This window comes from Coenobita brevimanus, chromosome 111 (genome assembly GCF_032717465.1).
Source record: "Coenobita brevimanus isolate Jiangsu-jjx chromosome 111, ASM3271746v2, whole genome shotgun sequence".
Lineage (NCBI taxonomy): Eukaryota > Metazoa > Arthropoda > Malacostraca > Decapoda > Coenobitidae > Coenobita > Coenobita brevimanus.
The window spans coordinates 22,353,677-22,369,490 of record NC_137064.1 but is presented as its reverse complement, the minus strand read 5'-3'; the positions used below and the strand labels follow the sequence as shown (position 1 = coordinate 22,369,490).

The window sequence follows — 15,814 nt, the reverse complement described above, 5'->3', positions numbered from 1 at the left end:
TGCCAGACGCCTCAATCCCGTTTGAGGAGAGAGGGAGAATGACTAACACACAGGGAAGTGAACGAAGAATGTAACGAGAGAGGGAGGGAGGGAGTAAAATGAATAGGGAGAGGGAAAGAGTAAAAGTTAGAGGGGAAATTCATCTTACAGAGAAGAAGGGAGAGAAACATGGACAAATGGAACAAGGCGAGGAGAGAAATGTGAAAAAAAGGAAGAAGGCGGGGAGGGAAACAGATGGGAAGAAGGAATTGGAAGGAGAGAGGAGAGAGCGATGGAGAACAAGAATAGAGAGGGAGGGAGAGAAGCAGAGAGGAAGTGAGGGTGAAAGATTGATAGAAAGAGTGAGAGGGGATTGAAAAAGCAAACAGTGAGGGAAAAAAGCACTAACGTGGAGGGCGAAAGGAAGAATAACAAATAGACACACAGGACGAGAACGGGACATGAAGGAAAGAGGGAAGGGACAGAAGAAGAAACAGGAAGCATGATGAATAGTAAGCGTGGGAGGGAGGGAAACATGGAAATAGGGAGGGGGGGGGAAGGAAAGAAGGAAGGGAGGGAGAGAAAAAGAGGGAATGTGGAATAACAAATAAACAGAGAGAGAGAGAGAGAGAGAGAGAGAGAGAGAGAGAGAGAGAAAACAAGGAACTCTGTCTCTGTCTGTCTGTCTGTCTCTCTGTCTATCTGTCTATCTATCTATCTCTATCTCTCTCTCTATTCATATATATATAAAAGGTATAATCTGCAGCAGTAGCCATTGCAAGTCCACTGCTAAACAAAGGCCTCCTCCAACCTTTTTCACGAATTCCTTAAGTGAACCAATCTCTGCCACGTTCTGCCTGCAAACTTCTATATCTCATCTCTCCACCTCCTGTCTGGCCTTTTTCTGCTACGCATACAAGCTCACTGGGTCCAGTCAGTCAGCCTCTTGTTCCGTTGGGTATTCTTTATTCCTGCTACAATACCTACCCACCTCTTCTTCTCTTCCTCTTTAACTTCTGTAATGACTTTGGCACACACTGTGTGTGTGTGTATATATATATATATATATATATATATATATATATATATATATATATATATATATATAAGAGAGAGAGAGAGAAAGAGAAATGAAGTGTGTGTGTGTTGGGGTGGGGTGTTTATTTTACAAAAAAGCACAGACTATACTGTTTTTACGGTCCTTTGTCAATGGTCGAGCAATACTATTAATAGGAATACTTACTCTTTCTTTACAAGATACTAAGAACTGAAAGAAAAGTTAGAGATGCCTCTATGACTTTTCCTTTTTACCCATCTCTGTCTCTGTCTCTGTCTGTCTGTCTCCTTTACTATTCATGTCCCCTCGCTGTTTTCATCTTTGCTTCCTCTTCCCAGGTACGATATATACTTGACCCCCCAGCATCAGGACTCTCTGTCGCTACCCCATCATTCTCTCTCTCTCTCTCTCTCTCTCTCTCTCTCTCTCTCTCTCTCTTTTTGTGCTTTGTAATGAATGACGTCACGCTTAGCACCGCCCCCTGTTGTGAACACCACGGTTTACCTTCACGATGCTAAGCCTCTAAATTCATTCTCTGTCTGTCTGTCTGTCTCTTCATGTACCCAGCACTCAACCTGTAAAGTCCTTCTGCCTCTCTTCCTTTGTTTTTCACTTCTCGCCTTTTCTCTATTTTCCCCTTTTTTCGTTCCATTTTCCATCTCTTTGTTTCAGTTTTTCTGGATCTTCAGTCACTGGGTTCCTTGTGCCTCTCTCTCAACTTCTTTATTTTTGCTTTCTCTTCATGTATCTTCATAGTTCTCTCTCCCACGTTTGTTTTTCTCTTAATTTCACCTCCCCCATTTTTCCTTCTCTTTCATCATTTACTTCTTACTCTTTTTCTTTGTTAGGTTCTTCGTCTGTGATCCTTCCCCACCCCCTTTATGGTATCTCCCCCTTTTTTCCTCTATATTTCTTTTGGCCTATCCACCTATTTCCTTCCCATTTGTAGCTATCTTGTCTCAGTCTTTGATTCCTTGTGTTTGTCTTTAACCCCTTCACTTCGACCTTTTTTATTATTCATCCTTGCTATCTCCAGACATTTTATTCTGCTTAGAGGAGACGTTTTGACCTGGAGTTGTTACATACAGCCTTCACTGAACTCTTCACCACCCAGGTGTTCTAAACTATCTATCTATCTATCTATTGCCATACGCCATAATCCCTTAAGGGGTGGCCATTTGACTTTGAGTTATTGGTTTTATGGGGAGGGGCACTAATCCTCCACCAACCCACTTGCTGACACGTAGGGAGCACGTATGGGTTGGTTATATAGTTACCACTCAGCGTTGAAAATGGTTTCTTGGCTTACAGGAAACCATTTGGCTTGTCACTCAATGTAAAGCCACCTATAAAGGAAAGAAGAGCAATAAGAAGTGACAGGAAAGATGGGAGATATAGGAAGAGAGGAGGGCAGGCACAGAAAAAGAATGATAAAGGATAAGGAAGAAGTAGGCAGCACTACATCAAGTGAGTGGATGATGGTCGCCACCACCTACCACCGTTCTAAACTGAATTAACTAATTAGAAGTAGGGATGTAATCACCGGTGAGGTGATCACTGGAGGACCAGGTGATTGAGACGCAGCACGTGGACGCGAATACAGTTTATGCGGTCAAAACCTGCCAACATGAAATTATAACAAATTAGCGCATTGTAAATGACTTCACTTGACAGCAATATGATTCACCTTCAGTTAACCGAACACGCTTATCTGTAGTATTCATCATGTTGCTCACTATATTGTAGCAGCTAAAAAGTCATCATATCTTCCTTAAGACGTACAATAAATAATTTCAAATCACCTTAACTCTATGGGTTAATGCCACTGTCAGTCTTAACTACAACATAGCTTAAGTGTTGTGGGTCTAAACTACACCGTACGACTCGAGGAAAACCGTAAGGCGTTGTTAGCTCCAAGCCTCAGTCGTGACTGCCCTTCCCTGTGTTGATGTAGGGGCCCTCTGCCATCCGTCGTCCGTCCAGATACAGAGTAGCCCTTGTTCGCTTGTCACCAGTTAATTATGTTCTCACCTTACGCCTAGGCTCGACACTACCTCTACCCTTTCCACCCACGGGTTAACTCACTTACAGTGTAACGTACTCTTATATTCTTATGGACTTTGGCTTATATCTACTCTGCTTACATCTACTTAAATTACTCAGCTTATATCTACGAACGTTAGCCTAACCCCTCCATTTCTGTGACCGCCCGTATGTGGCGGCAACACACCCACCGTTGAGCGTTTGTGCTCAAAAGATCAAGGGTAATCAGAGCATGGTTGGGGTCTGAGGTACTTTGCAGTAGATTCAAATTAACTAATTCGTTACAGAGCCCAAGTCACCTTCTAAGGCCCCTTCTAACAGACAAAGGTGCATAACTGGGTGTAGCAACACATTACGAGCAGTCTTCAGTTTGACACGGCGTACCAATCCATCTGCATCTGGAGCTGCCTTTAACACTCTGCCTAATGGCCACTGACTTCAAGGGTTTGGCTCACCAGAGACGAGAACCGTGTCATTAGGCTTAAAATTCCGGCGGGGTTCAAGGTGTCTTTGGTGGCTCCTCAGCAGGGGAAGGTACTCTTGAAGCCAGTGTTTCCAGAACTGGTCCGCCAAGAATTGGACATGCTGCCACCTTTTGTGATAAGCATCCTGCATTGGCATACTACCCCATGGTCGGTCTTGGTGGGTTCCCAAGCGCAAGATGTGAGTTGGGATGAGAGCCTCCAGATTACCAACATCACTAGAGATAGGTGTGATGGGGCGTTCATTTACAATGGATTCCACCTCACAGAAGACAGTGTGAAGAAGCTCATCATCCAAGACCTGGGATGCAACGATAGCCTGAAGAACCTTCTGCACAGTCATAATCTGCCTCTCCCAGACACCGCCCATGTGTGAGGTAGCTGAGGGGTTGAAGACCCATTCAATGCGCCTCCGCAGGAAGTCTCTCTTGATGCTCTCATCCTTTGCCCAGCTAGCAGCAGCTGCCTGCAATTCCTTGTCTGTGCCAAGTCCAACGAGCTGAGGACCTCAAGGTGGACAGTACGTGTAGCTAAGTAAGTGAAAAGGCAACCCCACCTCTTGAGGCATTTACGACCCTGTTAAAAGTTGAAGGGGCTAAAGCAATCTGTACCGGTGTATGTGAATGGGGGTCCGCCCAGTGCGACACGATTGACTGGCGGGACGGCTTGTTGCTGCTGCACAGGACTCCAGTTGTTCCGATGGCAGACAACACAAGTTCGAGTTATCTTATCCAGCAGACTGCGACAGTGGGGAATCCAGAAACGAAGTCGTAGGCATGCTAATGTAAGTTCCTGTCCAGAGTGTCCAGCGTGGGTAATATGTACGTCTCTCACCACGAGGTCAGTAACATGATGATTGTTGGGGAGGAGGATGGGATGTCGACTACCTCGGTAAAGGGGGGCATGAAGCAAACGACCTCCAACCCTGACTAGCCCGTCTTCACCCAAGAATGGCTCCAGTCTGTATAGCCGACTTGTTCTTTTTATGCTACCTGCCGCAAGAGCTATAAGATCTTCTCGATAACAGTCGTGCTGAATACAACGCAAGACGGCATGTTCAGCACTCCCCAAGTCCGCTACCCTAATTTGCACAGAGATGTCTTCGCTGCGAGCTGCTCCGAGCCAGTCAACAAACTTTCTTAGCCATGCAACCCCTCGCAGCAGTCTATGCCACGAAGAGTATCTGAGCCACAGCTCGGTCAGAGGATTGCCTCCGGTTTCACTCACCCCACAACCAGTGGCCAATGCAGACACACCTTGCTTCACTTCCATGGCGGCATTTGAGTTTGCAGATAAATGCAGTGTCTCCGGGCAGCGTCCCTCATCCTGGCAGGGAAATGCCAGTCCCCCTAACCATCGACAACCCCTTGTCATCTCATTTGCTGAGAGGCCCCTCGTTGCATCATCTGCAGGGTTCAAAAGTGTGCCAACATGTCGCCACTGCCAAGGGTGCGACAGTCCCTGTATGATGGAAACGCTGTTGGCAACGAAGGTATGGAAACGGCGGCTTTCATTTGCAATGTAATGGAGGACTAACATACTGTCGGTCCAGAAGAAATCGTCTACGTAGAAATTATGTCTCACTTCTAGGGTGGCTGCGAAGTATCCGGTGCCATGGTTGTGGAAGGTGCGTCTCAAGGCATAAGCCACGCATGCTGGGCTCCACACGCTGCCAAAAAGGTGTACACACATCCTGAAAGTTTGAGGTGATGCTTGCATGGAGTCCAGACCTTTCCACCAGAGGAATCTTAAGACATCTCGGTGTTCGGGGGTCACTTGAATCTGATGAAGCATGGCCTCCACATCTGCCATGAGTGCCACACCACCTTGTCGGAACCAAAGGATGACATTGAGTAGCTTGTTGTTGAGGTCCGGCCCTTGGAGAACTTGGCTGTTTAAGGACACATTGGTGCACACTGTGGCACAATCAAAGACAATGCGGACCTTTCCTGGCTTGTTGGGATTCAGCACGGGATGGTGTGGGAGGTACCAAGTTCCACCCGGGTTTGAGTTCAGTTGAGAGGTGGGAACAGGCTCTGCGTAGCTCTTTTGCAGGAGCAGTCAGATTTCTTCATCATATCGCCGACACAACCAAGGGTCCTTCGTGAGGCGTTGCCTTAAACTTGCTAATCTGCAATCAGCGAGTGATCTGTTGTTAGGAAGACCTGGGTCTTTATTCCTGAAAGGTATCAGCAACTGGTAGTGGCATCCCACTCTGGTTCAAGTGGATGACCACAACTCCAGGACCCGCTTATCATCCGAAGAGAAGGCACTGCTCTTAGAATGATCCCTGTCAATTTCCCAAAAGAGCTTCACTTGCCTTTCCAGACGTGTCTCTGGAAGTTCCACAGCTCGTACTGACAAGCAGCCAGCCTGATTGGATGACAGGTGGTAACCCACCGGTCCATTTACCGTCCAAATCAAGAGTGTCTGTACAGCAAATGGGGCATCCTCTCTGCCAGTCCTAACCTCTAAGGGTATTAATGCGTTTGGAACATCTTGGCCAATCAGTAGTTCCACTGTGCAGTCCCTACTGGGTGTTGCAATTCCCTGCAGATGCCACCAACCTGCAATATCCAGGGTTGTAGCGGTTGTATCTTGTAGTGCCTGAGGGAGATTCTCTATGACTAGCACTTTGGGAAGAGTCACCATCCGAATTTTCCGTAGACCGACACTAATGGCTTCCAGTTCGACCTCCGTAACCCACTGAGTCGCCTCTTGAACCTAAGTACCAATGGAGAGCTTAATGTTCCTACCACATGCTCCCGTACCTCTTGCTACCTTTCGTGTGCAAAACGACCGGTCACTCCCGGAGTTCAGAAGCGCCAATGTTCTAACTACCATGCCAGATGGGTCACCTTACCAGCGTACCTTGACGTCTACCATGGGTAAGGCGACTCGTGTAGTATCGTAGCGTCAGAGGTCTGTATCTCCTCCCGACTTGAGTCTCTTGCTGTCTGAACCAGCCCCATGCCTATCGCTCCACTGCATTTCTCGTTCACGTCCGAGGTTTCCCTTCGACGTGCCCCATTCGATGTGTTGTTTAGATCTCTGTGAACTCCGTGCCTAGTCAATTGCAAGTTGGCTTCCTTTAGATCCCTTAGGCTTCACTTCATTCGGCCAGTCTTGTTCGAAACCCTGATCACCTTGACTTGAGGTGGAGGGGTTCTTGTCAAACCCAGCTATGTGATCCTTTCCGTACGCAGGGATGGCCTGATAATCACGAGGTTTGCCCTCTCTCAGATGCAGCCACTTGGAGTGCCTTCTTCCACAACCTAGAATGCCGCACCAAAAATCTGATTTGCAGTTGGCCACTAGGTGAGTGTTTCTCAGACATACAAAGCAGCACCCAAGCCTTTGCACCGTTGCGCGACGGTTGGTGACATCCATGCTGCGGAACTGCTTACATCCTGGGAGATTGTAAGGTCCATGGCAGAGTGGGCATGGTGGATACTGATCCCCCTCCCATGCTACGGCACTTGACCCAGTAGTCGCCAGGCCTACGGCCCGTCTGACCAGAGGTCCCCTCGGATGGGCTCCTGGGCATCCTGCCTTTTGCGGTTCATCATTGCTACTAACATCGCAACTATTGAAGAGGTCACTATTCCAACGTTCTGCGTGTGTCAGTAGAAAGCTTAGGAACCATTTTATGTCTGGAGGTGAGCCGTGCTGATCCCTGTATGTATGTGCTTCATCCCTGCAGCATTCATAAAGTCTGCTAGGTAACCGAGCTGCAATATTCCTCATACATGAGAGCGAGTCGATCTTGTCCAGCATGTCCCAGTGCTCCAGGTGGCTTATGCATCCCCACAACTCGTCTGCCAGATGCTGCAATCCCTCCCAGTCACCAGTTTTGATGGGTGGACCCTTCTGCACCTTTGTTACTAGGTGGTTTATGTACACTTGTTCATTTCCGTATCTCCCTTCGAGAAGAGCAAGCACCCTCTGGTACCCCTTTTCTGGTCCCAGTCTCTCACAGGATTGCAGAGCTATCTTGACTTCACTCCCAGTGCATGCTTGCAGAAGCATGTTTAATCGGTATGGGTCAGGTAGTGCAACTTCATCCACATACCGGCAGAATGTGCGCATGAACTCCCAGTACTCGGCCTGACTCTTGCCAGTAAATGTTGGGAGAGGTGCACGTGGCAGCCTGAATGCAGCCATCAACTCCTTCAAGCTGCATTCCCATGGTGCATCCCCCGCTTGGGCTTGAGAGGACACTTCTAGTTGGGAGGAAGTGTCTATCTGTTTCTGCTGAGCTGTGGAGTGTGCAGTTGATGCTCTGGAGTCTTCAGATTTCTCCTGCTGCAGGAGCTCCTGTGAATTCCCATAAGGTTCCACTGTTGTTGGGTGCTCAAAGTTTGTCAGTTCGTCTTCATGCCCTCCAGTCACTCTGGTGTCGCTCGCGTCAGTAGGGGGAGCACAGTGTCATCGGCTTTGTGAGGCAGGCAGCGCCGGGTCACTGAGTGTGCCAGTTGATGGCCTCTGCATGTCGTGTATGTCACGGGCCACCTGGTATTGCACAACGGCTCCAGCTGTCCCCCTTTTCTGCCTGAGTGCATCATCCTTGAGTTCCTTCAGGACTGCTGCAGCCTGAATTCTTTGTTCATCAAGTTTTTTCAGAAGGGCCTCTGCTCGTGCAATTCTACTTGTTTCAGCATCACCCTTTAGTACATCTTCGATGGCCTCTTCTTTTACTGCTGGAGGGGGGTTAGAAGGAAAGGGGGTGTTGACCACACGTGCATTGTTATACGGAATCAGAGCTTCACGGTCTGCATCCATCGCCCTTGTGATCTTGTGGTCTTCTATTGTGACGGGTTTCTCTTTGCTCATCTCAACTTCATTCTTATCACTTCTTCCTCTAGGTCTGTCTACGCCCACCCGCACCGCTCAGTAGCCACTCACCCCCCGTTGGATCAATACTGCCGCAAACCGCTTAGGTGAGTGGTGGTTATCCGCTCTCTGAGGGGCGCCACTAATTGTCTACATGAGTGGTAGTTAGTTACTCTTGCACTTGATGTCGACCAATAATGCCAGCATACTCCTGTGTATTTTAATATGCTAACCTCCACCCTCTGAGGGCGCCGCCAATCGTTTAGATGAGCGGTTGTTAATTACTTTTGTACTTGATAATGACCAATAGTGCCAGCATACTCCTGTGTATTTTAATATGCCAACCTCCACCCTCTGAAAACGCCGCCAATCGTTTAGATGAGCTGTAGTTAATTAACCTTACTTAATAATGACCAGTAATGCCAGCACACTCCTGTGTATCTTAATTTCCCAAACACCCATGCTCCCATTGCGTTTGTATCTTCACCTTATCAAGGGGTGCCACTCGTGTACATGGCTGTGAATTTCATTTGCAGCCAGGTTCTAATTTTAAACTATCTGAAACACGGAGGGACGTTGACACACACACCAACCCACTAGCGTCGTCCTTTATATTCACGCACATATTTATTTATTAATCCCAGTTATTGTCATCCTTGCTGTTATTGGTTATTATTATTCCCTTTGTAAATTACCACACTGCAGAACAACTGTGGCCCTGAAGGCTCAGTGAGCTGCACTCATAAACAAATGATGCACACGGCCCTCATCACCTGGTTTCAGCCTCAGGTTCTTTTAGCTCCGTGGCTGGCGGATCGTGGCTGTACAAATCGCTATCCTTCTGTATTTCACCACACTTGACGCACGTCAACCATTTCTTCTTGACCTCAACTTAGAACTTAATACCACATGCTGTAACACTCAGCAGTTTGTGAATTATAATACCGCTCACTGCATATTTCACCCACGTATCATTTGTGTTAACTTCTATCCTCTCACTATGCTTCACATATTAATTCCTTCGTCTTGCCCTTAATTCAGAACTTAACACTACACGCCAAAACCCTCACTGATCCGTGAATTATAAAGGTTGCACACTGAACAAAAGGCCCTTTGTGTCTAGCACCACCTTGAACTGAGCTATGCTAATAGATGGTGGTTTATAGTGGGCTTTCGTTTACTTATCATTCACTTATAGTCGTTGTGTATCCTCAGCAAGGCTTAATTCCCGGCCCAGTGTTCACCGCCCAAGCACCAGCTTCGTAGCGTACACACGCACTCAAACTCACTCGCAGGCGGAGTGCCAGCAAGAAGAGGGGCAGGGGGAAGGATTCACCGGCCTCTGGACACCAACGGTCTCGTCGTCCTGGCTCTCTGCCAAGTCGTCCTCCGTTCGTCACTGAGATGTGTGGACGCCTAACACGTTTTGACTGTAATCGCCGGTGAGGTGATCACTGGAGGACCAGGTGATTGAGACGCAGCACGTGGACGCGAATACAGTTTATTCGGTCAAAATCTGCCAACATGAAATTATAACAAATTAGCGCATTGTAAATGACTTCACTTGACAGCAATATGATTCACCTTCAGTTAACCGAACACGCTTATCTCTAGTATTCATCATGTTACTCACTATATTGTAGCAGCTAAAAAGTCATCATATCTTCTTTAAGACGCACAATAAATCATTTCAAATCACCTTAACTCTATGGGTTAATGCCACTGTCAGTCTTAACTACAACATAGCTTACGTGTTGTGGGTCTAAACTACTCCGTACGACTCGAGGAAAACCGTAAGGCGTTGTTAGGTCCAAGCCTCAGTCGTGACTGCCCTTCCCTGTGTTGTTGTAGGGGCCCTCTGCCATCCGTCGTCCGTCCAGATAGAGTAGCCCTTGTTCGCTTGTCACCAGTTAATTATGTTCTCACCTTACGCCTAGGCTCGACACTACCTCTACCCTTTCCACCCACGGGTTAACTCACTTACAGTGTAACGTACTCTTATATTCTTATGGACTTTGGCTTATATCTACTCTGCTTACATCTACTTACATTACTCAGCTTTTATCTACGAACGTTAGCCTAACCCCTCCATTTTTGTGACCGCCCGTATGTGGAGGCAACAAGAGATGTATTATTAATGATGTCCTCGTGCTGAACAAATTAATTTAATTACTACGGACTTGGTCTAGGGAGTGGTGGACTTGGGACAGCCTTCTTAAAACCGTACTATCCATTTCGCACACACATACTTAACATTTCACTGAAATCAGTTATACTCCATCAGATAACTTATTGAACCCTATCCATCTTTATCATTCGTTAATCTTTATCCTACTTTTTAACCATTTCCTTCCTTCATATTCTCTATCTTTCGATTTTTTTGTTTCACTTTTGTCTGTCTTCCCTCATTTCTTCTTTTTCGTCCTCATTCTCTGAGTGTTTTCATTTCTGATCTTCCTCGTTCTCCCATCCCAATCTTATATCTCATCGCTCCTCGGTTATATGTTCTTGCCATTGCTTTTTCCTTCATTATTTTTTTTTATTCTCCGGCTTCCTATGTCCATATATATCTCCTTCACATCTCCCTCCGCCATCCTCTTCCTTCGTCTGCCTGTTTCATTTTTCCAACAATCCCCTCATGTTACCACCTCTCTTATTTCGATAGTCCCCACCCTTTCTCTCTCTCTCTCTCTCTCTCTCTCTCTCTCTCTCTTACTTATTTTTATGCTTTTAGGAGTGACTGAAAATTGTATTAAGAAACAACAGGAAATTGAAAGATTTAGAAGAGGGATATGTGGAACAGTGAGAGGATGTAGTGGGTGAGATGCAAAAGTAATAATGAAAAAAAAAAGTAAATAATAATAGCATTTCACTCTGCTCTAGGTCTAGGGTAAGGTAAGGCTACCGTAGTGCAGTACAGTAAGGGTAGATGACCTGTGGAAACTATTTCCCCAGAAGGAGATATCCTGTTTGTTGCGGTATATGCACACTTTTTAATGTAGTTATCCTTGTCAAAAAGCAGAGACTTTACCAGAGAACGTATAGTGCTGCTTCAAAGTGGTTTGATAACCCAGGGATTTGCTCTAGTTTTCTGGTTAAAAGCCTTTATTATTAATAAATTAAATGCTGCTGCCTGTGACCTTTTATGGACAATTATAATGTGAATACGTGTATAAATTTCCTACAATATTAGGAATATTCCATGTACATGACTGCGCATGCGTGGTACCGTGACGTGAAAAATGGATGGTCTTATATTTCTTAACGTACATAAAATGAATATTTGGCTTTAGTTTTCGTTGAAACGTAAGATTACCTTGTTGAGTTAGACCTTCTATGTAAATTTAATGAACTAATTAATTGTATTTAAGTAACTGGGGAGTGTAATGAGTAAGGATGGAAGTTTGGAGGGTGAAGTGCTTGAAAGGGTATAACAAGGAAGAAGGATTGCTGGTTCCTCGAAAGCGGTGATAAGAAACAGGGAAGTGTGCATGGAAGTGAAAAAGTTACTACATGGCAGTATTGTGATACCAACTCTAACGTATGGAAGTGAAGCTTGGACATTGTTGGAAGGACACAAGTGGAAATGAGTTATTTAAGAGGAGCCTGTGGAGTCACATGGAGAGACAGGCTGACAAATGAGGATATAAAAGGAGCGTTGTGGTGTGGATGTGGATGTGATAGGAAGTGTTAGGAAGAACACACTGAGGTGGTTTGGCCATGCGGAGAGGATGGAGGGTGAGAGACTGACGAGGAGAGTGTATGTGAGTGAGGTGGAGGGGGGAAGAGGGAGGGGGAGGCTGAGGATGAGATGGAGGGATGGAGTGGAGAGGTATATGAGGGAGTGGCGTGTGAGTTGGGAGCAGGGCAGTGAAATGGCGGGGGACAGGGCGACGTGGAGGCGATTTGTTTGTGGCCACCCCGTACGGGATTAAGACGTCTGGCAATAGACAGATAGATAGATCTCTGAATCCAGTGAAGAAGAAGATATGCCATTTGAGTTAGGGTGTCAGTTTATACCCTACACATTCAAAGAGTCTCCTGTTACTTTAACCTGCTGCGTGCCGGTGCCGTTTTAAAACGGTCTGACAAAAATCTGTGGTCAGTGCCAGTGCCATTTTAAAAAGACTTAAAATTAAAACATTCACTGTGACTGCATTTTTCATGATTCATGGGTAAAAATTGGCAGGCTTGTATGTTAACTGTTCCTCTATCATACCTCATGCGGTCAAGGCCATACACCCACTTGCTTTCCCCCTCACGCACGTTCTGCCTCACTCTGCCTGTGTGCCTAACTCAGTGCTATACATAGTGAAGGCATGTTGTAAATATTTTCACGTAAGTGTAGGGACTATACATAGTGATATCAAGTTGTAAATATTTTCTTGTAAGTGTACGTACCGTACATAGTGAAGTCAAGTTGTAAATACCTTCTTGTAAGTGCCAGGACTGTACACAGTGAAGTCAGGTTGAACCAATCTTCAAGTAAGTGTATGACAATGCATTCACAATGAGACAGACACGCAAATTGTGACAGATGTTGAAGTAATGGGTAATCAAAAAAGTGTATTGAACATTGCTATACAGTACCTTCCCAGCATAAATACCTGAGTCTACCGTACATAGAAAACGGCTTTCTCTCATTTACATGGCGAGTGTGAGAGAGTGGGAATACCTGTATACAAGTAAGCAGGACTCAATAAAACTCGTTTCCGAGCTTTGGTGAGTATTTTAATGGTGATATTCGTTGTTTTCTCATCAAAATCTATCATTTTAGCCCCCCCCCAAAAAAAAAAAGTAAAAAAATGGCCGGCACAGGGATGATCCATCGGGGTAAAGATAGCTAGCACGTGGCGGGTTAATTTTAACATTTGGTGTCTTGATAGAAGAATACCCTAAAAATTTCTGACATTTTGGTGCCCTGAGTGAGGATTACAGATGTGTGCAGAAGCTTTAAGTGGGTTTAAGGTTTCATTTGCGGGGCATCGCCTGACTCTGCGCATTGTAGAGTTGCCTGACATAGAAATACGTATAAACCAGGCATCGGGAGGAAAAGCTAGTTCCTTTTCATGTAATGAACAGCTAAATGCTGTCTTGGATTGGGAACACCACCGTACCAACAATTTTCTGGGGAGAAATGATATTTTTGAGGAAGTGGAAGTGAATGACACCGTGGAGAATATTAATACTGTGATTGAGGCTATTGAAGGGTCGTGTAACTCATCTGTAACCATAACTCTCCTCGAGCCTAGAAATCTACCATATGATGCACCAGTTAGTTACGGCACATATAAATTAGTCAGCAGGGCCATAAATAGGAAGTTGCGGGGAATATGCATCAGAAAAGATTTTATTCATTTTAATGCCCAACCATTCCATGGCAAACATTCATTATTCACTGGAACCGCCAAGGTGAAAAGGCTGTCCTGATGAAATTCATAAATTACATAGAATGTAAGAGGGACACCACGATCCATTGAAATAAAGAAGAACCAATTTGCATCTGGGCTCGGGGTAATAAGTTTAGTTGTTTATTTTGTGGGATTTTGATTGTGGGGAGAACGGTACAATCCAAGTGGTTTAACAGCCCAGAGGGAAAGGTTTGAAACCTTACCCATATTCAGATAAATTTAAATTGAAAATCTAGGGGTTTTGAAGGTTGTAATATTCACTTAAAGTAATCATTCAAAATGTCCATATCATTGTTAAAGAAGTTACTGGATGGTAAGGCAGGATGGGTAACAAGAGCTATAAACGACAGAAGGGAATCAGTAGAGAAAATACCACTGTCAAAAGAGAAATTACAAAGTCTTTAGAACATCTTAAAGGACAGATGGGCTAATTGTGATGAAAGTTATAGCAATTTAGAAGCAGCTATTGTGAAGGAAGATGATAAAGATCTGTGTGAATCGGAAAGTACGATGTATGAAAATAACCTAGAGGAATATATAACCATCATAAAGTTGCTTGAAATATAATTTGATCATTCTTGCACAGAAACACGATGCGTCGACCTGTGTAGTTAAACCACATTACCAAAGATTACGCACACTGAGTTTGATGGGGAGTAGAATTGGAAATCCTTCTGAGATAAATTCAGACACTTAGTCAGTGACAGAAGAGACCTCTCCAACGTTAGTAAATTCTCCTATCTGTTAGGATAGGTCAAGGGCACGCCTCATAAGGTGATAAGTGATTTACCTGTACAAGAGGATAAGCATGAGGCGACTTTGACTATCCTTAAACAGAAGTATTAAAATAGGGAGCGGGTCATTACCTAATTACTGAAGACTTTAATTAAATTGCCAATGCCTAAACATGATTTTGATTCTTTGCAAAACTTTCGAATAGCAGTGAGTTGTAATTTAAAAGTTTTACGTACTTACGAAGATGTAAAACCAGCAGACTGGGTGCTTTTAAGAACTGAATCCCTTAAAGTTAATATCTTGAACCAAGGATGCACTGTACAGTAGGCACCAGACAGATCATATCTCCTGTGAGGAGACTGTGGATAGCTTAAGGCAAATTTGCAAACTTTTGCAAGGAACAATGAAGTCTGCTGAAAGCAAACCGAAGGTTGAACCAATGAAAAGGACCACACACCAACTGGCTGTGAAACCCAAATCAGTCTCAGAAAATCTATTTATCTATCTATTGTCAGACTCCTTAATCCAGTATGGGATGGCCACAAACAAAGCGCCTCCATGTCGCCCTGTCCCCAGCCATTTCACTACCCTGCTTCCAGCTCGCACCCCCTTCTCAAATATACCTCTCCACTCCATCCCTCCATCTCATCCTTGGTCTCCCCCTCCCTTTTCCCCCCTCCACCTCGTTCAAATACACTCTCCTCATTAGTCTGTCGCGCTCCATCTTCTCCACATGGCCAAACCACCTTAGTGTGTTTCTCATAACGTTTTCTATCACACCCACAACGCTCCTTTACTTTCTCATTTGTCAGGCTGTCTCTCCATGTAACTCCCCATGCTCCTGTCAAATAACTTATTTCCACTCTTGACTTGTGTTCTTCCAACAAGGTCTAAGCTTCATTTCCATACGTTAGAGTTGGTATAACAATACTGTCATGCAATGACCTTTTCACTTCCATGCTCACTTCCCTGTTTCTTATCACTGCTTTCAGTGAACCAACAACCTTTCTTTCTTGTTGTACTCTTTCAAGCACTTCATCTTCCAAACTTCCAACCTTACTCATCACATTACTATCTATCTATCTATCTATAGCCCGACGCCCTAATCCCGCAAAGGGTGGCCGCAGACAAAACGCCTCCAAGTCACTCTGTCACCCACCATTTGACTCCCCTCCCCCCAACTCACCCCCCCCTCCCTCATATACCTCTCAACTCCATCCCTCCACCTCATCCTCGGTCTACCCCTCCCTCTCCCTCCCTCCACCTCACCTACA

At 45.3% G+C, this 15,814-nt stretch overlaps 1 protein-coding gene across 1 annotated transcript; it reads right to left on the bottom strand.

Annotated features, from left to right (window-relative positions):
* Positions 1 to 2,590: 2,590 nt before the first annotated feature.
* Positions 2,591 to 6,447, bottom strand: LOC145417839 (uncharacterized). Its single transcript, XM_080286460.1, has 5 exons — positions 6,433 to 6,447; positions 6,129 to 6,285; positions 4,173 to 5,477; positions 3,535 to 4,041; positions 2,591 to 2,655 (listed from the first exon to the last, which is right to left on the bottom strand). The coding sequence occupies exons 1-5, from the start codon at positions 6,445 to 6,447 to the stop codon at positions 2,591 to 2,593; spliced, it is 2,049 nt and encodes a 682-aa protein (XP_080142586.1).
* Positions 6,448 to 15,814: the final 9,367 nt, after the last annotated feature.